This window comes from Alexandromys fortis, unplaced genomic scaffold (genome assembly GCF_014885135.2).
Source record: "Alexandromys fortis isolate MF-2015 unplaced genomic scaffold, M_Fortis_MF-2015_v1.1 scaffold_5, whole genome shotgun sequence".
Lineage (NCBI taxonomy): Eukaryota > Metazoa > Chordata > Mammalia > Rodentia > Cricetidae > Alexandromys > Alexandromys fortis.
In genome coordinates this window covers 245,509-266,424 of record NW_026067924.1, presented here as the reverse complement: position 1 = coordinate 266,424, position 20,916 = coordinate 245,509, and the positions used below count along the sequence as shown (strand labels likewise).

Here is a 20,916-nt window from a genome sequence, read left to right as displayed (position 1 = left end):
TTGCAGGAGACACAGTTAGATTCCCTGCCCCCACATGGAGTGACTCAGAATCACCTGCCACTCCAGCTCCAGGGGATCCAGTGCCTCTGATCCCAGAGGGCACCCGTGCACACGTGCAATAGCCACATACAGATACATTCATAATTGTAAAACAAATCTTAATTAAAATTTATGATGTTATCCTGCTCTCTCTATAAAGGTATACATGAAAGTTGAATGGATATCATGTTTGCACTTGGGCCCCATCCCCCATACATGTGTGTATATGTGCACATCCTAAACTCTGGAACAGTCTATATTGAAATATTAATGGTTCCAAGCATTTCAGATAAGAGCAACTTGATCTGAGCTTGTCTGTCACCATCATTACTGCTGTTATTGTTGATGTCAACTCAATGTGTATTCTCTGTATAGTGGGGAAAGCCCAACAATGAGCCAAGAACTTTGGGAGAGGTATTTTTGTGTGAGTTAAATCTGGAAGGCAGAATAGGAATTGGCCAAGACGACATAGCAGAATATTCCAAACCACAGGAAAGAACTATACTAAGACCCAGGGTACGGAAACCTCACGTAGTCAGTGACATTGGAAGTTGGGAATAGAGGGTATATACAGGGGTTGTGCTGAGGACAGACCACTGGGTCCCAAGGAGAGGCAGGGAGCCATAGGCTCTTACTTCCTGTTCCTTGGCAGACAGTGTGCTAAGAGGAAGGAACCCAGAGGAGGCTGAGGAAGACCCTCAGCAGCTTTCATGAGATGGTGAGTGAGCGGAAAAGCAACTTGGCAGAGCAAGCTGAGGGGGGAGACCTGAATTTGTGGGATACCGAGTGAGGAGAGTGAGGAGAGGCTATTGAAGTAACTCTGCCCGGAGGCTTTCTGGGTACCCTAGGAAACGTTCTTTTTCAGAGCAGACTACTTAAGTTTGGGTCTAAAAGCCTGAGCCAAGCAGCAGGCAGCCTAAGGGAGTCCTCAGTTTTAAACTGGGGGGCAGCCTTGTCCTGTCTGTGCTCCAGTATAAATTAGGTGGAAGCAAACAAACACTGGGTGGAGAGAAATTGGGGACTCCGAACATCAGTGGTCAGGACCATGGCAAGAAGACACCTCCGTGGCACACCTTTCTGAATGTGATTCTCCTAGACAAGTTCAGCCCCACCCCTCCCAGACCAAATGAACTCTGGGAATACTAAGCAAGAGAACTACAAGATCTCTCCCAGAATGCTCTCTGAGAGTTTGTCTGACCCTGGCCCATCTTAATGTGGACTGTCTAGGGAGTTTTAATGACACTGTCACATAGTCAAGGGCTTGGTTCTACTCTAAAATGCATTGTCCTGAGCGCCACCATGATGAGACAAGTGACATTCTTCAGGGTTTGGTTTGGTGTTTGTTCTCAGTTTGGTTTCGCTGGCTCTGGGGGAGAAACCCAGAGCCAGTTAGCCACATCCCCAGTCCTTGGGAGGACAGGGATTACTGTTGATTGTTTGTTTGTTTCAATTACTTTTTTAAACTAGCATACAGAGTAATGGGTTTAATTACAGAATTTTTAAATATACTTTGCTTTTGTTGACCTTTTTCTCTTACTCCCCTCCCCAATACCCTGCTCCCTGCTTCCTGCCCCCCTTCTCCCAGTAGCCTCCCTTGTGTTTGCCTGCCATATACTATATATTGTATTAGCCTCCCTTTGATGTCTTCCTACCCCCCAAAGTGTTTTTCCCTCTCATGGTCCCTTTTTTCATTTCATAAAACACTTGTAACATACATACAGACTCACACATATATAAAAATTAAAATCTAGGATTCCTATATGAGAAAAAATCTACAATATTTGTCTTTCTGAATCCACCAAGCTCTTGAGTTTGTTTTTGTTTTGTTTTGAGATAGGAGCTTACTCTGTAGCCCAAGATGGGTTCAACTTGTAATCTTCCTCCCTCGGCTTTCTCCAAGCACTGGTTTCTAAGCCTCACCAAAGGGGCCACTTTCTGGTGGTTTGCTGTGTGCAACCTTTTGTTCATGATCAAAGTTATTGGGAAAATGTAAAATTACCTTCAGGTGTATGTGTGTGGTACGTACGATAAACTCTTTAGTCCCTTAAGGGTACAGCTTGAACCACAGTTGGTTGTGAGTGGACCCACCAGCCCAGCAACAATGCTCACACCCCACCCCTACTTGGTGTGCCCACGTCAGGCTCTGCAGCCACTAAGCCTTACAAAGCAGCTTCTCAGTGAGAGCTAAGGAATCAAGAACGGCAGCATGGTCACTTGTAGGGAGAGACTTGAACAGAGTATGGACTTCTGTCCTGTGTCAGTGTAGGCAAGTTGGACCCTGCCAGCTGAAAGCATATGTTACTTTAACGGTGGCAAATGCGTAGTCATTGTGGTCGATCCTGGGAAAGGTTTTTTTTTCTTTTTTTTTTCTCAGCTCCTGTTCCCATGGCACATGCTTTCCTGATGCCATCTTAACTGGGTCTCTGAGAAGCCTTGATTGATGGACTCTGAGACCCATCTCCCATTCTATCCAGGTGCCAGAGTAGTCTGGCCAGAAAACTGAATAACGTCCACCCTCCAGGAGGCTGTGGTCCCAAAGTGCAAACACATGACGTTCTGGGTTTCATTTAATGCCCTCCCCCAACTCACATCTTCTTCTCACCCTCCTTCTGCCGCAGATCCTGGCGCCCCTGTGAAATTGCCTTGTCTGCCAGTGAAACTGTCGCCTCCGCTACCTCCAAAGAAAGTCCTGATCTGTATGCCTGTCGGAGGGCCAGAACTCTCCCTGGCATCCTACGCAGCCCAGAAGAGCAGCCAGCAGGCCGTGGCCCAGCACCACCACACTGTCCTGCCATCCCAGATGCAGCACCAACTGCAGTATGGCAGCCACGGCCAGCACCTCCCATCCTCTACAGGCACCTTGCCCATGCACCCCTCAGGCTGCAGGATGATCGACGAGCTCAACAAGACACTTGCTATGACCATGCAGAGGCTGGAAAGGTAACAGTGGGAAGGGGACTGCTTGGGAGGGAGAACAGGCTGGGGGTTAGAGAGTGTGAAGCCTCATTCCTTTCCCTTCGAAGAACAGAAAAGGGCTTGAGAGTAAAGTCATGTCAAATCTGAGTATTAAAAAGGGTTAGCTGGGGAGTGGTAGCGTATACCTTTAATCCAAGCCCTTGGGAGGCAGAAGCAGGTGGATCTCTGTGAGTTCAAGGCTAGCCTGATCTACAGAACAAGTTCCAGGACGGGCTCCAAAAGCTACACAGAGAAACCCTGGTTCAACGCCCAAAACACACAAAAAATGGGGGAAATAGTATATGTCCATTGTCAAAGTACTGAGTAAGCACATTTAATTTTTTAAAAAGATGAGGAGTGGGTAAGAAGCAGCCTTGCAAGCATAAGAATCCAATTCAATCCTCAGATCTGTGTAGATAAATGCCAGGCGTAATGGTACAAGCTTGCAGTCCCAGTAGTGAGAAAACAGCTAGGTAGATCCCTGAGGCTTGTTGGCCAGCTAGCCTAATTCACATGACAAGTTTCAGACCAGTGACACCCTGTCTCAGAAAATAGTAGGAGGTGCCTGAGAATGACACCCCTGACCTGCACACACACACAAAGGAGTGGCATGTATACATATGCCCAGTAGACCATATTGTTTCTCTAAACATTGCCATTTTGAGAAATAATATACATGTGTGACCATTAATAGTGGTCTCACCTGCCCTGATGTGGGCAATCAGGGAGAGAATAAGTTTATATTCCATACTCTATGGCTTATTTTTAATTTTGTGACAACTCCATGATGCTGAAAATGGTTTAAGTGCATTGGGAAGAGATGAGAACTGGCAGGAGGGGAGGATGGGGTAAGCAGATTAGAAGCGTGGAGAGATTTGCCCCCATTCCTGAAGAAGGAGGAAGCAGAGCGCTGGAGTCCAGGGATATGCGTGGGAGCCACTGGTATAACCCATCCTTCGCCAGAAAGTGCCCCCGGATGCTTCTCTGGGAGGCCTGCAAAGAATTCTATCCCCGGCTCAGGTCTGCAGTCTGCCTTCCACTAAGGGAGATCATTCATCCCTGACACTGCTTCTGACAGATATGCCAGGACCGCTGCCACCATCTCTGTGCCAAAGGGATGTCTGGGATTTCTCAATGACTCCGATGCACACTATTTGGCCAAGCTCCCTAATAACAAGGAGAGAGTATTTCCATCTGAGGTGAGGGGCTATATCACCAAGGGTAGTGATGGCTGTCTATTGAGAAATACAGATGGGAAAATTGTGGTCTGGAGACTCTGTGGGCTGCTACAGTGGAGAGCCAAACAAAAGTTGATCATGGTTCACCTTTCTACTTCCTAGCCAAGGGATGTGTGTTGGGAAATAGCTACCTCCAAGGGAAGCTGTTCCCTCTAACAATTCTGGCTTGATTGCTTTCTCATAATACTCTCCGTTGTTGCCAAAGAAAAACAACAAAATTACAGTTGATCCTTTGCCATTGGTTCCAACTAGCAGTATTGTTAATGAGGGCAATCATAGCTTAATTTTTGAATGACGCCTTGAAATATACCACACACGTGCACTGCCAACCATGTCCATCACTAGGGAAACTGAGTAAAGAAACTAGGAAAGGTCCAGGAAGTTCCCCACTGCCACCAACTCAAAGGATGCTCACTAAATGCTCATTACCCATTTGTACCCACACTGCAGAAATTAAGAATACACTTTTCAATACTTTTATAGCAAATAGACGATATCTTTTTGTTTGTTTATTGAATATTAAAAGGCTTCATCTCTTAAAAAAACATTTATTATATTTTATGAAAATATCCATTTGTGACAGATTGGACATTCAAAAAAATAAAAAAGCAAAAGCCATTGCTTCAGGAGCTGGTGTGATGGCTTGGTGGATAAGAGCAGTGGCTGCTCTTGCAGAGGACCTAGGTTTGGTTCCCAGCACCCACGTGGTTGCCCACAATTGTTTGTAGCTCCAGTTCCAAAGATTTGGTGCTCCCTTTGGGCCTCTGTGGCCCCCAGACATACGTGTGCTGCTTACACACAGGAAAACCCTTATACACAGTAAGAGTGAATCTTAGAAGAACTGTTATTTCCACAAACATATTTTAGAAAGCAGTGTCCTGTGCAGTAGGTTGAGTCAAGCCTAGGGCCCACTACTCCGTGTCCCCTAGCTCTCTCCTGTGACTCTTTCCTTAAGACTTCAGTCTTTGCCTTCATCACATGGGTCCTTGGGACTTTGGTGCTCCCGTGACCACCATTCAGGGTTTAGGATTTTATGACTCGGATGAATTTTGATTATCTAAACAGAGATACCAGAAATAGCCTATTAGGATATTACTTAATGGATCTTCATTCAAACACACCATTTTACAGTCTCAGTAGGAATTCGCGGAATGTTTCAGTTGAGTTTAGAACGATGGTAGGTCCTTCACTGAATTGGGCTCTTTAATGAAATGAATCAAAAAAGAGAAGGCCGGGATAAAGAAGAGTGGGACCATCTGCACACTTTGTACCACCCTGGGCCCTGCCACCTCCTCGTGCCTCCTCAGCTGTCACCCAGGCTAAGACTTAGGCTCCCCTCAGACGGCAGCAGGACAAAGAGAATCAATATATCCATCACTCTGACAAGACCACTCATCCTGAGAGAGAAAAATCCTCTTGCCAAATAAATACAAATTGGAGAGATTTTTTTTTTAAGCATCCGCATTGTCTCCTGGGAGTTGGAGAAGGATCTGAGTGCAGATCAAAGTCATGGACCACTTTGTCCTGTAACAAGAGAACTGTTGTCTGGGGCAATGCTTCCCACCCTTTCACTACCCAAAACTCCCAACATGATGTCCGTCTTCTCCTGTCCAAGTCTCCCAGCATAGGAATCCTTCTCTATCTACCTGGCAGCTCCCAGGTAGCCCACATGACACCGTAAGAAGAACTTTTACTAACATGACAGCACTGTACTTGTGAAGAGCCGTGGGCCTTCCCACAGTAGTTTTGTCACTGTCCCCGAGACCTACTAGGAAGTCCCCTGTAGAGCATCGTTCCAGAACTGTGCTCTCATCCTGAAGATGTATCGCTGTGGAAATCAAATGAGGAATTAAGCAACCTTGGGTTTTGACACCTACTTTTCTATAAACAGTCGTCGTGCCTGTGAAAGGGAACTCGAAGGCAGTGTAGGCAACTGATCCCATGTCTGCCTTGCGTTCCTGTTCATTGTCCAGTCTCTGCATGGGGATCTTGATGAGTTCCAAGACAGTATTCCCATTCTAGACATGGCTTGATTAAGTTATAACAGTTTCCCTGTGTAACACAGACATCCTTCGCCTCAATTCTGGTCTTCCTTTCCTAGGATATCCTTTCAAATGTCTCAAGACAGCCACAGTGTTCTCTACATAAAGGGCTTCTTTAGACCTCTTGACATCTTGTGTGTGTTCCTCTGAGATGACCTTGAATCTTTTCAGATTTTTACTCACCTGACCCTGCCAACATGGTTTATTTATAGTTTAGGCTCATCAGGTTTGGGGCTAGGCACACAGAGCACAAAGAACTAGAAACATGCACGGTCTCTATTTATCCCCAGTCCCAGAGAGGGTTCGTACTTCTCCCACCTCACAGTGGAGTGAGTGCGGTCTAGAATCAAAATTTGTAGCTTAGCCACACTGCTTATTATCAGTGTGACCCAAAGTGTGCTCCATAGCCTCGATGGGCTTTCATTCCTCATCCGTAAAACCAGGAGAACACGAGCAGACCAGCCTCATTCGGGCTCTCTGTGAAGATCAAATGACCTAATCAGTCAGATCATTGCACAACATACCATAAATGTCCAATGAATGGCAGTGAGCATTAAGCAAAATTATGTAGCACATAAAATTTTCTTCAGTGCCTCTCAAAGGCACATTGGAAATGGATTTGGTCCGATCTTGTTGGAGGCTGTGTGTGTGTGTGTGTGTGTGTGTGTGTGTGTGTGTGTGTGTGTCAGTTTCTTTGAATTACATAGTCTTTATTTCCCCCCATGGGTTGTTCAAATCTTTTTGAAAAGTGATGTTTTACCATTTTAAACATTGTGCAGGGTTTTTTTTTTTATTTTTCCTCTCTACAGAAAGCTCTGCAGTCTTAATTGGCATTCATTCTAGAACTTGAACTTTTGCTTTCAGTCAGTTGCTCACTTTTTTTGAGGTCAATCCATTCAATGATCTCTGCGCTCTCATTTCCTGTTGGCAAAATGAAGTGGGATATGAAGGGATTCTAGAAAGATCTTCAAGGGACTGTGCTTTTAAAGAAGACTTTTCTCCTTTGATTAAAGGCAGGTTCGTACCTAGCGTTGCTCACACAGAAATCTAGGGTCATCCATGGCAAGCCCCACATGTGACCACCAGCAAATCCTCCCCACTCTGTGGAGGTGTGAAGATGTCTGCACTGGCTGCCCTGGCCCCTGCTCCTGACCCTCCCTCTCCCAGACCTCTGCTGTCCTCACCTGTGTGGCTGCAGGCCCCTCCTAACCCAGCACCTGCCCCTTCTCCCCAGCCCCAGCACTGTCCTCAAAGAGAGTGTGGGACCCACCCAGCAGTTTATGTACACGTTTGCCAGGGGATGCCGTTCGAGTACCACAGACTGGGTGATCCAAACGACACAGACATATTCTTTCCTAGCTCCAGCAATGGAGCGCCCAAGACCACGGTGCCAGCATCCAGCAACAGCCTCCTCTCTGTGTCATCCCAAGCTGGAAAATGAGAGGGTGGGAGCAGCCAAGGGGGAGAAGTGTGGCTATATCTGTTTTATAATGAACGTACTCTCCTGATCAGGACCCTCCCGCCATGATAATGATGATCTGTTCACGGAAGCAGGGGCCTTGTGATCTAACCACATCTCAGCATGGCTGCACTGGGGGTTAGGATTCTAGTGCATGGGTTTGAGGAAGCACATTCTAATCATAGCCCCTAGCCATGGGAAGAGCCACCAACAATTCTTCGCTGGATAGCTGGTGCTGAAGCAGATTTTCTGCCTGGTGTTGAGGAGAGGATAAAGACAGCAGAGCTGGTCTCAGCAGAGCCTAGACTCCCTGGGAGGTCAGACTGTGTGAGCCCATCTGTGAAGGGGATGAAGTGGGAGCAGTGCTGACCACAGGATTCTCAGCAGTTGGGGTGGGGGGGCATGGTAGTCTTCTCTGACAGCTGAAAGAGAAGTGTGGCCAGATGACGCGGGAGAACATTCTAGGCACTTCAGAGGAAGTAGCCGTACACGCTCTCCCAATGGATAAATGAAACTTTCCATATGAAGATGCTAAGTTGGCAGTTGACACCCGAAGTTTTTAGAAGATTAATCATAGAAAATGCGACTAAAGAGTGGGGATAGGAGGTTGTAATCACACATATGGGAGAGCCCCAGCGCCACTGGTGAGGTCACTTAGAGACCTCTAAGAAAAATAGTGCACACCTGAACACCCCCAAACTCAGGAGGCAGAGCAAGGAGATCACAAGTTCAAATCCAGCCCGTGCCACACCTGTCTTGGGGGAAGAAATAGGAAAGGGGGGAGGAAGAACAACAGTCACCAAATGATAAAGCATCCTGCCAGCAAGAGTTCCAGTGGTCTTACTAGTGTACCTATGCAATATGCTGTACAAAAGGCTGTGCCATATGCTAAGGACCTGTCCCAATCAATAACTCTATCCCATATATATTGAAGTAAGTTATTATTACTAATATGAATGTTATTAGAAACAGAATGGCTCTACCTCAGCTCAAATATGAGGCAGACGTGTTTTAACACAGACAGTCCAGAGTAAGCGTAGTTGACCACCCTAGGAAGGTCCTGTAATCTGCAATTCCTGGCGGCACCCGTTGAGCACTGAATGCCAATCATTGTGACAGACACACAGAAATAAATCACGGAGCTAGGATCTAGCTCTGTGGGTAGAGTGCTTGACTCGCGTCAACAAAGACCTGGGTTCAATCCCCCAGCATTACATGAAAAGAAAAAGAACAGTTTATAATCACAGCTCTCAGAGGTGGAGCTAAAAGGTCAGTTCAGGGTCATCCTCAGCTGCGTAGGAAGTTCCAGGGAAATTTGTCTCAAAGGATACAATGCTTTGTTTGAAATATCAATTAAATATAGACACATAACTTAGTATCTGTTTGTACAGTCCCTTTTCGCTTTTACATGTTAGCTAGGATGAAATTGTTGCTTATTGAGAATAATGAAAAAGGAATCCTGCTTAAATTGGACACAAGAAATTGAACACCGCAGCATACCCCCAAAATCCCTTCCATCTCTAAAAGTCTATGACCTCGTGATTATTTTTGAACCTTTCAAAGAGCCCAGTTGAGCTTCTAACCCCAGGGCAGATCCATTTCATGGCATTGGTTACTTCGCTTCATGCTGTCTCAAGGTCACAGGGAATTCTAAAGAATAATATTTGGTCCTGAACTGAGCAGTCCCACAGTGTCCCTCGGCCTTACCCGTATGGCATCTATACTGACTGCATCAGCCGACGTTTGTAATGTTTCACCCTCAACTCTCAGTGCCCTGTGGCAAATAGCAGACCTGACTTGTTGCCTTCGCAAAATGAAATTCCAAAGGTCTCAGTGTGACTCGCTGATAACTTGGCGTGGATTTGAAGCTGTGTTTTGTTTGTAGAGGGAAGGGTGTACATCCTTACATGCAGTGTATTTCTGGGGAAAGATATCCCTTGGCCCTGGACGAGAGCTTCAGTCTCATGCATTTCTGACTCAACGTTTGCCCCTGCTTCCTGGTAGCCTGGCTTACCAACCTCCTATTTCAGGCTAGTTCTTTGATCTCAAGGTATAGACTCACCCTTAAGAAACACCACACATCGTGTTTCTAGCTTTAACTGTTCTTCCAAAAGATGCGATATGGTCTCAGGGCAAGTTGATCTCATCGTGAGCAAGGCTGCCCCTCCCTGCACAATGGGCAAGCCAGGCAGCCGGCTGGCAGAAAAACTGGAAGAAGACAACACATATGAACACAGCACCATCTCTTCCAGCTATCAGACCAAAACTCTCTCTGGACATTGAAAGTTGTCTCCTGAGGGACTCTGAGGTGGGAACCACTGCCCTGGAGAGTGCATAGCCGCTTTCTCGGGGTGGTACTGTGTGAGCCTCTTCCAAAGCAGCTTCCGTATAACACCCGGGAATTCACAGTGACTACTGTGTGATGAAGAACCACCCAGGTCCTATCGTGCAGGGTTCTGATTTGCAGTGTCTCAGACGGGCATTCTGAATGCTAAATGAACACTCATTCTGGGTTCTACCTAGTGAGCTAATTGCACCCCTTCCTTTGGTTCCAGTAATCCATTAATACATGGGTTTGACCCTCGTTCTTGAGTCTCATAGATCTGTGGTTTACTCGGCAGCACTGTAGTCACCCTGAGCGTCACCATGGTTTTCAGAGTCTTGCTAACTAACCTCCATGAGGATAAACAGGTGACGGCCATCAGATCTTTAAATCATTCACATCAGAACTCTTTGATATGGAGCACTTGGCTATTCCTGGATCAAACAGACATTAGGGGTCATGGTTTGTGTCCACTGGCCCTCTGACTATTGGCCAGATAACTATAAAAACCAGGGATATGCATAACGCACCCCATCCTAGCTTCCTAGATGTGAATTCTCTCTGGGCTCTTGAAGGTAATGCTGATACTTAGTACATTTAAATGAGCTTGTCTGTGCTACAGAATGCCAGGAAGGGGTGGATAAAGTGGTGATTTCCCATGTCAGAATGGAAAACCCCTAGGTATTTGTCCATGGTCACAGAACTAGAAGGAAACAAGCAGTGTTGACGCAGGCAGTAGGACTGTAGGGCCGGACTCTCTCCACCAAGTCCCTAAATTCCATGTGGCGTCTATACAGATACCATCAGCCTTAGCGTCCCGGATGACAAGGGAGATCCTTACTCCCCACCATCCAAGGAGCTCCAGACAGTGCAATAAACATAAGCACGTGGGGCGTTTTCATGCTGCTCCCTAAGTATGCGAAGGAGGCATCATGAGAACATCTTTCAAAACAACCTCATGGCTAACATAGGTGGGTCCTCCACGTGTCTCATAAATACACGTCGTCAGTGTTCGAAATCCCATTCCACCTCCCCTCAGATACGCAGATGGGGCCAGTGAGGTGATTCAGTAGGGAAAGTCATTTGCTGCCAAGCCTGATAATCTGAGTTCAACCCTGGGACTCACAGATTAGAAGGAAAGAACCAACTCCTGAAAGTTGTCCTCAGACTTCCACACAGGCGCAGTGGCATGTACACACACACACCGCATAGCACAAACACACACACACACAAGTAAATAAATATTTTTCAAAACTTGCAGTGTTAAGAAGGGTGTAATTGCTATCTTGGTTTCATAGTGATAAAGACAACCTATGATCACAGTAGGGATATAAACCCGGGTCTTCTCACCCAAACCTAGAGTTCTTTCCATTAACCGTGTGTCTACCTTCTCCCAGAAAGCCAACAAAGCCTTTTATTACTCCTAGTGCCCCCAATGTCAGCCTCTGTTCTCCACATATATGTGTGTATGCATCCATGCACACACACACACACACATGCATAAACATGGACATATAGACACCAAAAGCAAATAAAAAATGGCAAACAAAGGAATAACACAATGGTACCCCCTCAAATATTCATTTTCCTGCCACTCAAATAGCCATGTGTTTTCAAGGAATCACTCTCTAGTCCCTAAAAATTTAGTACTGGAAATCACTAAGATATTGGCCCTATTTTAATAACTCATAAAGAAATTAATGTGGAAATATCAGCCAGTGGCTGGAGTCATTCATCAGAAGGTCCCCTTCCAAGAGAGCTTCCAGACATCTTTTTGTCTCCATCAAATGGCAATAGGCTGGTGGATAGGAAACCCTGTCACCTACCACCCATGAGTGGGGAATCACCTGCTAATGAACATCTCCATGGCACACATAAAGAAGTGAGGGCAGTTGTAAAACTGAAAGCCGGTGTCATGGGCTGAGAAGATAGCTTGGCCTTGCAAGCTTGAGGACCTGACTTCAAGTGACACAGAGTAGGTAGGGCGTAGGTCACGCTGATAATTCCAGTGCTGGGAATGAAGAGAGAGGCAAATCTTTGGGGTCTGCTAAGCAGTCCTCCTGCCTTATTTGGTGAGTCACAGGACACTGAGAGTCTCTGTCTCATCCAACTGGAAGACTCTTGAGGACCAGCAGCTAAGGTTGTGGCTTCTACACACCCACCCACACACACGCACACACACACACACACACGTGCACAAATACATGCTTGTGCAATCCAAAAAAAATCACTATTTTAAAGCCTTCATCTCCCTAAAAGTTTGGGGGGATAACCGTGACATCATTCCTAAAGAAAAATGTATTCTAAAGGAATGTTGCCTTCTGGCATGCATCTGTGATTAAAACGGACTAAGAAGATATTCATCTCCCTCAAAGGATAGAGAAAATTTATTGCCCACAAATATGACATGGAAAATGAAGTTAAGCTCTCGCAGGAATGAGCTGTAATTTCACCCGGGTGAGTTACAAAGAAGAGTTTGCGGAGGGGGAGAGAGCAATCAGCCCCTTTCCTCTCAGAGACCAAAACCGTGTGAGAAATTATGCCACAAATTGCAGAGCCTGAGGCTGGAGAATGACGGAAATAGCCACCGAAGCCCAAGAAAACTGTTCATCAGCTTCGTTTTAAGAAAGCGAGCGCGCGCGGCGTGGTCCAGGATTAGCTGCTAAGATATGAAGTGCGCCGTGAGAGCATTTGTTTCCCCTTGGACTTCAGTCAGCAGGAAGCTGCTCCCTAAATAGGCTAGGGTCCTCAGCCTTCCTGAGTAAAGGATGTATTTTGAGCTCCTTTTTCCAGAAGTTGTCACGGGTTTAAATGAATTCATTTTTTCTACCTGTCTTCTGTCCTGTTAGGGACCAAGGACCCATATTTCTGAAACTCTCTGGCATTTGGTCTGCGATGAGATCGTATTTATACACAGGCTGACCCATAGCCTACCCCTTCCTGGCATTCTCCATTCCTCACGCGGAAATTAGTCTTGGTATTTCTACCTAACGTTGTCTCTCCGTTTCTGCGAGTGTCTTAGGTCGTGCTTGACTGTGTGAGCAGTTGTGATACCAGAAAGAGGAACATGGAGCCAAGCAGTTGTGGGCCAATCACTAGCTGGACCTCCTGGTCTTCGATTCATCCTCAGTTCAATGCAGGGAGATGCTTTCTGACCTCGTGCTGCAAGATCAGGGCGAGATGGATGCTGGTGCTTTTTATATGCTAATGCTTGTAGACAGACTTTTTTTTTTTTCCAGAAACACCAGCAGGTTATCAAAAACTAATCGTTACGATATATCCATCAGTGGTGTGTTAGTGTGTGTGAATGGTGGGGAAGTGCTGGGGTGTGTGTCTATGTCTATGTGTGTGTTGTTTGTGTTGAGTTCTCTCTCTCTCTCTCTCTCTCTCTCTCTCTCTCTCTCTCTCTCTCTCTCTCTCTCTCTGTCTCTCCTGGGCAGGCTTGAGCCTTCTGCATTCTGGGTTTATAAGCACGTACCATCACTTGGATGCTTTTGTATTTTTTGACCTGAAAAATCTTCCTTGACAATGGTTACCAAGAGAATCACAAACTAAACAGTCAAGCCTTGGGATCAGGCAGGATCCCTACTAAAGTGAGCACAGTAATTGAAGTGCATATTCTCCTTGGGAGCATACTTTCCTTTCCATCCTCTTGAGGCTGCACAAGATCCAGTGGGTAGAAGCCAGAGGCAATAGTAGATCTTCCGCAATGCTCGGGACAGTTCCCAATGCAAAGAATTGTCTTGTTCAAAATGTTAATCTCTCTGTACAGTTCTTTCCCTTATGTGATGAGAATTCTGTTTCTGTCTTTATCTAACCCATTGATAAAGGTGCTAACCAACCTGTGATACTCAGAGCCTCACAGTAGACCAGTAGATGACCTCCTAAGAATCACAGAAAAATCTCTTAATTAATACCCTTCGAGTATGCATATCAACCACATACAAGTGCACCCAAATATCTAGTAAGCCCATGTTTCTTTTATTCTGCAGAAGCTATAATCAACTACTAGGTGTTCAATTTGTTCCTGGCATGGTGCTAGCCACCAGTCACAAACGTCAGTAAAATGTGGCCCCTGGTCATCACAGAGCCCACACGTTTGGAGAGAGAAAGTGCTAGGCAGATCTTTTGTTATTGACAGATACCTGGGGAGAAAGTTTCTGACGGTTACCTTCATTGTCGACTTGCCTGGTTTTAGAATCGTCTAGATGACTGAGTGGGCAGGCCTGTAGATGTGTCTGTAAGGGGTTTTCCAGAGAGGATTGGCTGATGGGGAAAGGGGCACCTTGCAGATCAGTGGAATTATCCTGTGGGCTAAAGACTAAGCATAAAGAGGAAGGGAAGAAGCTAGCCGTGTGTTTATATATCCATATTCATTCGTTCCCCCTCCCCATTCAAAATCAATTTCTGTCTGTCTATCTCTGTCTTTCTCTGTATCTCTCTGTCTCTCCCATTCCCAGTCATCCATAAAATGAGTTCCTCTCCTCTGCTAATCTCTTCACCACTGTGATGTCCTACCCAAGCAGATGAGGCCAAGAAACCATGAACAGACTAAACCCTCTGAAGCCAGGAGCCCGGAATATGTGCTCCCTCCATTAAGCTGTTTTTATCAAGTATTTTGTCATCATGATGAGAAAAGTAGCTAGTACACAGTTTAAGGGAGCACACACTGTGGTCCAGTGTTAGAAGTTTTGGTTCATGGTGGACTGAGCTCAAGGCTGAGAGCGGAGACAATGCTGAACATCACAATGGTGTGAACATGGGGCAGACAGTGTTGACTTAATAGCAACCTGAGAGCAGAGAGGATGGCAGCCAGGAAGGGGCCAGGGAAAGAGAGCTTTCAAAGATACTCTCCCAGGTCCCCACTTCATCCACATACACCCCACCTTCCACAGTTCCACAATCGCCCAATAGGCAGGCTCTGCAGACTGAGTCTACGGTGGACCAGGCCACTGATGAAGGTGGAGCCTTCACAATCCAGTCACACTTACCCTGAAGCCCACCTCTGAACTCTGCTTGAGACAGACACTAAGCTTTTAACACATGAGCTTCTAGGGGAGAGACTCCGTATCCTAACCACAACAGAGGGAAAGATGGTAGGCAGATAGATGCTTATAATTTTTACAGCTGAGGGATCTCCTGTGAACATAGGCAAGGTATTTCTGGAAACGAGAAATAAATGATAAATGGGAAGGGGAGAGATGAAGATGAGCTAAGAATGTGTTGTAGACCAACAACACCGACTGGGTAGCTGTTGTGAGCTTTGCATAGATACACAGGTGGGGAGAAGAAAGGCTCCGTGAACATATGGGTTTTACTCCTCCTTGGCAATGGACATCTTGACTTAAAACAAATCTATGGAGCAACTCTATCATATAAACCAACTGAGACTGCCACTCCCCTAGGCTTCCTTTAGGGCAACATTCAGAAGGCCACGTCAGTTCGACGCTGCACTTCCTAGATATGTCTCTTGGCCATGGATGGGCTGGCTCACACTCTGCTAACCGCATCTTCCATTTGTGTTGCTGCTTTTGAAGACTTGGGAATCAAAGTTCACATGGGCTTTTTAGAAAATTTCCCCACCATGTGTGGAGGGTGGACACACTGAGTATGTTTTGAAATCTTCTGGAACATCATTTCTGTAATTAACGGAGCGGGGGTGGGGTGGGGGACCGTGGGGGAGCTCTCATTTAAGGCCATGTTAACAGGGCCATCTAGCACCACCACCCCAAAAAGCATGATTTACACAATTTTGCACTTGAGAAAGTTGAGACTCGGACACTGAATAGCTTGTCCAATATCAAGAAAAGAAAAAATGGGGAAAATACAGACTCAGATTTAAGTCTTGATTCCCCCAGGAGGAGTCCCATGACGACCTTCTAGCCTCCTTTCCTCTCACTTCCTTCTCCTCATGCCCTCCCAAGATTCTCCACAGGTTTTGTCTTCGTCTCAGCACCTTTCCTGGCATATGCTTGGCATTCAGGAGATAATCAGTAGATAATTCAGCAGATAATTTATGGAGACAGGCTCTCACTATGTAGCCCAGGCGTGTTTGGAGCTCTTGCTCATCCTGCCTCAGTTTCCCAAGTGCTAAGATCACAGTGGCAAACAGTATTCCCCACCCCAAGCATGGATATTGATTAGCAAAATATGCCCAGACATTTTGATGAATTCTTATAGATTCCTGGAAAACATTATTCCTGCTTTTGCAAACAGGCATTCTAGAACACGATAGGTAGAAAGATGCGTTAGGAAGGAAACCTGCCAGTATCAGTTTCCAGCTGGGTTTGTAATGTCTCTTTGAGACAGTTGTTAATCACCTGTAAGGGGGCCCCTATTTTGCAACGCTGGTAGAGTAATTCTTTACACTCGTCAGTGCAGCGAGGTTTCCTTCTGTGGAATCCTGCTCTAGTCCTGGTTTCACAGAAATCACAGCCCCTTCTTTATCGCAGACCACACCCGTCTTAGTCACTTTTCTATGGCTGTGAAGAGATACCTTGACCAAGGCAACTTGCAGTTAGGACTTAGCAGTTCCACAGGGTTACAATCTATGGCCATCATGGCAGAAAGCATAGCAACGGGCCAGTAGGCAAGCGGGCAGGCTGGCACGGCACTGGAACAATAGCTGAATGCTCACGTCATTATCCACAAGCTGGAGCCAGAGAGGGAGCTAAGTGGGAATGGGATGAACTCTTGAAATCTCAGAGTCCATTCCCAGGACCACACCTCCTCAAATAAGGCCATGCTTCCTAATCCTTCCGACCAGCTCTACCAACTAGGGACCAAGTATTCAAACATACAACCTATGGGGGCCATCCTCATTCAAACCACCACACCACCTCCAAGGTTGAGTTTCCTTTATTCCCTCTTCTTCTTCCTTTTGCGTTCGCTTTGGAGCTGCCTGCCTTAAGGCATTCTTGTTTTCTTGCTTCCAACATTTCTAGCTGTATTGAGGAGTGTAAAGAATTACTTTACCAGTGTTGCAAAATAGGGACCCCCATATAGGTGATTAACAACTGCCTCAAAGAGACATGCCTTTTAGGAGCCATGCTAATTGAATTACGAAAGCAGAGAGAAGGTAAGGGTGGAGCAAAACACAAGTCACAGAATTACATTTTTGTCTCTGCCACTAGCCCCCCCCCCACACACACCTCATGACACCCAAGAAAGATACCTAGGCACAGCTGGAATTTAGTTACTGTCTTTGCTCCATAGGGGGTGCTGCCTTGGAGGGCAAGGCAGTAAGGGGCCCACTCAGTCCAATCTGGGGTTAAACATTGTATTTGTCTCCCTGGAGACCAGCTATCATGTGTTCTACCTACCTCCTGCTCCCTCTGCTGTTTCTCTGCGATTAGCTGGGAAATGGGCCATCTCAAACTACTAATCTCTAATAAAACACTACACTCTTTGTAAATGCATGATTTTGTCCCATTGAGTAATTGTTGTTTTTAAGCTGATTTAGTCCATTGCCTTGAACATCGTAGCTCATGTGATGTTAACTGGATTTCCCATTTGTGTCACTGAAGACTTATGTGGAAAATACAAAGAGAAAAGCCGCCCTTTGGAAGCAGTGAACGGAAGGAAGTTAATTGAATTTAAATTAGACACAGCAATAACTTAAAACATAATTGAAAGCTTCAAAGGAAACACGTGTTTTCTTACAGCGTACTAAGATTCCTGTAGGATCAAATATTTTAGCGTAAAGCTTTGATATACCTTCACCATCTATTTGCTTAGGAATGCCAAATACTTTGTGATATAAAAGTATATTGTTTCCCATGTTTAGAAATCTTTACAATTGCATACAAGTTCTATTTTTGATGATACTAAAAAGGAACAAAAGTTTTACCTGAGCCAGGGATGTGTGTCCGCGGCAAAGGAGTAGTATATGTGAGGTCTTGGGTTCAATCCCCAATGCTGGATAAAAGAGTAGGAGGAGAAAGTGGAAGGAGGGAGGGAGGGAGGAAGAGGGAGGATGGAAAGAAAGAAACAATGACATGTTTCAACCTCCATATTCCCATTATTTTTGCTGGGCTTCATACAGAAGGACTCTAAGTTGCTTTGAGATCTTCACAAAGCTTCTATGCGGACACTGCAAAGACGTACATTTTCCAATTGTCTAATAGTGGATGTTTTAGGCATCCTTTTATTTGAAAATGTATTAAATCTGCATTGATTTTGAGAGCATCATTCTTACAAAACTGGCCAAGGGGTGGGGCAGGAAGTTAGGCTAATGTTCCCTGTGACGGTCTGCTGGACCCTGACCTTCCTCTAGGTGGCCCGTGACCATGTCCACCTTGATGTCCCAGCATAGGACTCAGCCTTGTACTCATCATCCCAGCTCTCCTCTTCCTCTGCATCGCATCTGGACCATTTCAAACCATGCTCCACTCTCAGTTCTGCCTCTGCTCTACGTCGCTTTTGTTTTAAATTTAAAAGGTTTTTTTTTTTCATTTTGCACACGAACCACGGTTCCCCCTCTCTCCCCTCCTCCCACCTCCCCTTCTCCACTCCCATCCACTCTTCAGAAAGGGTATTATTTCCCATGGGGAATCAACAAAGTCTGGCATTTCAAGTTGAGGCAGGACCAAGTCCCTCCCCACTGTATTGAGACCCCAGCTAAGACCTCAAGCAATCGAGGAGAGGGTGCTTGAATTGGCCTTCCCCAGTGGTCAGATTGATAGCTACCCTGATTGTCATCATAGAATCCTCATCCAGTAGCTGATGGAAGCAGGTGCAGGGATCCACTGGGCCGAGCTCCCGGAGTTTAGTCCAAGAGTGGGAGGAGCTATAATATGAGCAATGGGGTCAAGACCATGATGGGGACACCCACAGAGACAGCTGACCCTAGCTGGTGTGAGCTCACTGACTCTGGACTGACAGCTGGAGAACCTGCATAGGACCAAACTAGGCCCTCTGAATGAGGGTGACAGTTATGTGGCTTGGGCAGTCTGTGAGGCCACTGGCAATGGGACCATAATTTATTCCTAGCACACGAACTGGCTTTTCATAGTCCATTTCCGATGGAGGGGTGCCTTGCTCTACATAGGTTTTGGAAGCTAGATCCTCACTTACTAGCTCACTTGAGATCAAGTTAATCCTTACCCCAGTTAGGATGTAGGTGGGTTGCAGAGGAGCTCCGTGTTAACTGGTTCAAAGTGCGCCACCCAGTAGCTATAAATTGTTGTGCACCTAGCACCAGCACCATCCATCAGGGTTCTTATTCCAGGCTACTGCCTCCATCAGGAAAGTTCTGACCTACAAGGACGAGCTGTAGGATGGGCAACAGGATGGGTAGCAGATCAGCTTGCCTAGAGGAGCTTTGCCTCCGAGAGTGGGACAGCTGAACTTTTAAGCAGCTCCCAAGCCTGAACGGGACGCATTGGCTGAGGTGAATTCCCTTTGTCTTCTCTTTACGCAGCTCCGAGCAGCGAGTCCCCTGTTCCACTTCTTACCACAGCTCTGGTTTGCACTCGGGCGACAGTGTCACAAAAGCAGGACCCATGGGCCTTCCGGAAATAAGACAAGTGCCAACCGTTGTGATCGAATGCGACGACAATAAAGAGAACGTGCCTCATGAGTCCGACTATGAAGACTCATCCTGCCTGTACGCCCGGGAGGAGGAGGAAGAGGAGGAGGAGGATGACGACGATGCTTCATTGTACACCAGTACGTGTGGGCAGACGTTCCATGGTGGCAGGGGGGAGCATGGTACCGTAAACACAGCGCAGAATGGCTGCCTGAATATCTGCTCTTACCTGAGCCCTAGCAGGGCAGCTCAAGTGATCTCTCGAGGCCCCGCTTCCTTAGCAGTAATAAGAGAGAGAATAACTATCACCCATCCAGCTTCATAGCTATACACATTACACTACTACTGTATCACCTCCTACCTGTCTTGGTTGATTTCAGACAACAAGGGACCGGGGGAGGGAGAGCTGGAAAATCTGTTCCATCTGTGTAAACCTAGCCACTGTGTGTTTGACATATTCAAGTTCAAGTCCATCTTGCATCAACTGTAGAAAACCTGAATTTAAACTCTCTTTTGGAGACCTTTAACTATTTTAAGAAATAGAGGAAGAAAGTTGCTAATCTATCACTCTGGCCATGAATAACTAGGATTTAATGGTGTGAGGATAGCTATAGCTGACTTGGAGCTAATAAAAGTGAATTTATCCTAACAGCTGCTGTTTGTTGACTATATAGTGTGTTCCCAACAACGAGCTAAGATTGTGTTCTCATATTTCTATCTTAAAACAGTCTCGGGGCACCAACATGGTCCCATTTTACTGGTAAATGGAGACGTTAGGGAAGGAAGAACCATAGAGATGCTCTCAGAGGCTGCAAACACCTGCCAGTGGAAGGGGGCAGCGACCAAGTCTATTGCCTGAGCCCAGAAGATTCTGTGCCAGAGCTTCTCAGCTTAGCACTGTTGGCCTTTGGGGCCACATCACCCTCCGCTGTGAAGGTGGTCCTGAGCATTGCGGTGTGGTTAGCAGGCTCCAGGGGCTCCACCAGCAAAATGACAGTACCAACCTCCTGACTGCCACCTCACCTTTAACACACAAAAATACCTCGCTAACGTGCAAAATCATCTAGTTGAAGCCACAGATGTATAGCAGACCTGGGTGCTCAGAAACCTAGGTGTTCAAAAGAAAGAGCAGTCCCAGAGTATTGCTCAAACCCACAGTCTCCAACCCTGCTCTCACCCCAAGTGGCCCCACCTTGACCACACAGCATTATTAACGCCTCCTTCTGTACGTCCTGAACTCTGGGTAACTGCTCTTGTCTGTCTCCTAAGGGTTCTTAGCGTCCATGTCACCAGTGAACATGCACAGATATGGATTCCCACAAGCCTGCCCC

General features: G+C 46.2%; 1 protein-coding gene across 3 annotated transcripts in view; it reads left to right on the top strand.

Moving 5' to 3' along the window:
- Phactr1 (phosphatase and actin regulator 1) overlaps positions 1-20,916 on the top strand; it is a 241,247-nt gene that overhangs the window by 183,218 nt on the left and 37,113 nt on the right. For all 3 annotated transcript variants that reach the window (XM_050142440.1, XM_050142439.1, XM_050142441.1), the window contains 2 exons: positions 2,658-2,979; positions 19,478-19,725. In XM_050142440.1, the coding sequence (XP_049998397.1) occupies positions 2,658-2,979; positions 19,478-19,725 (570 nt within the window). The remainder of the gene's footprint in view (positions 1-2,657; positions 2,980-19,477; positions 19,726-20,916) is intronic.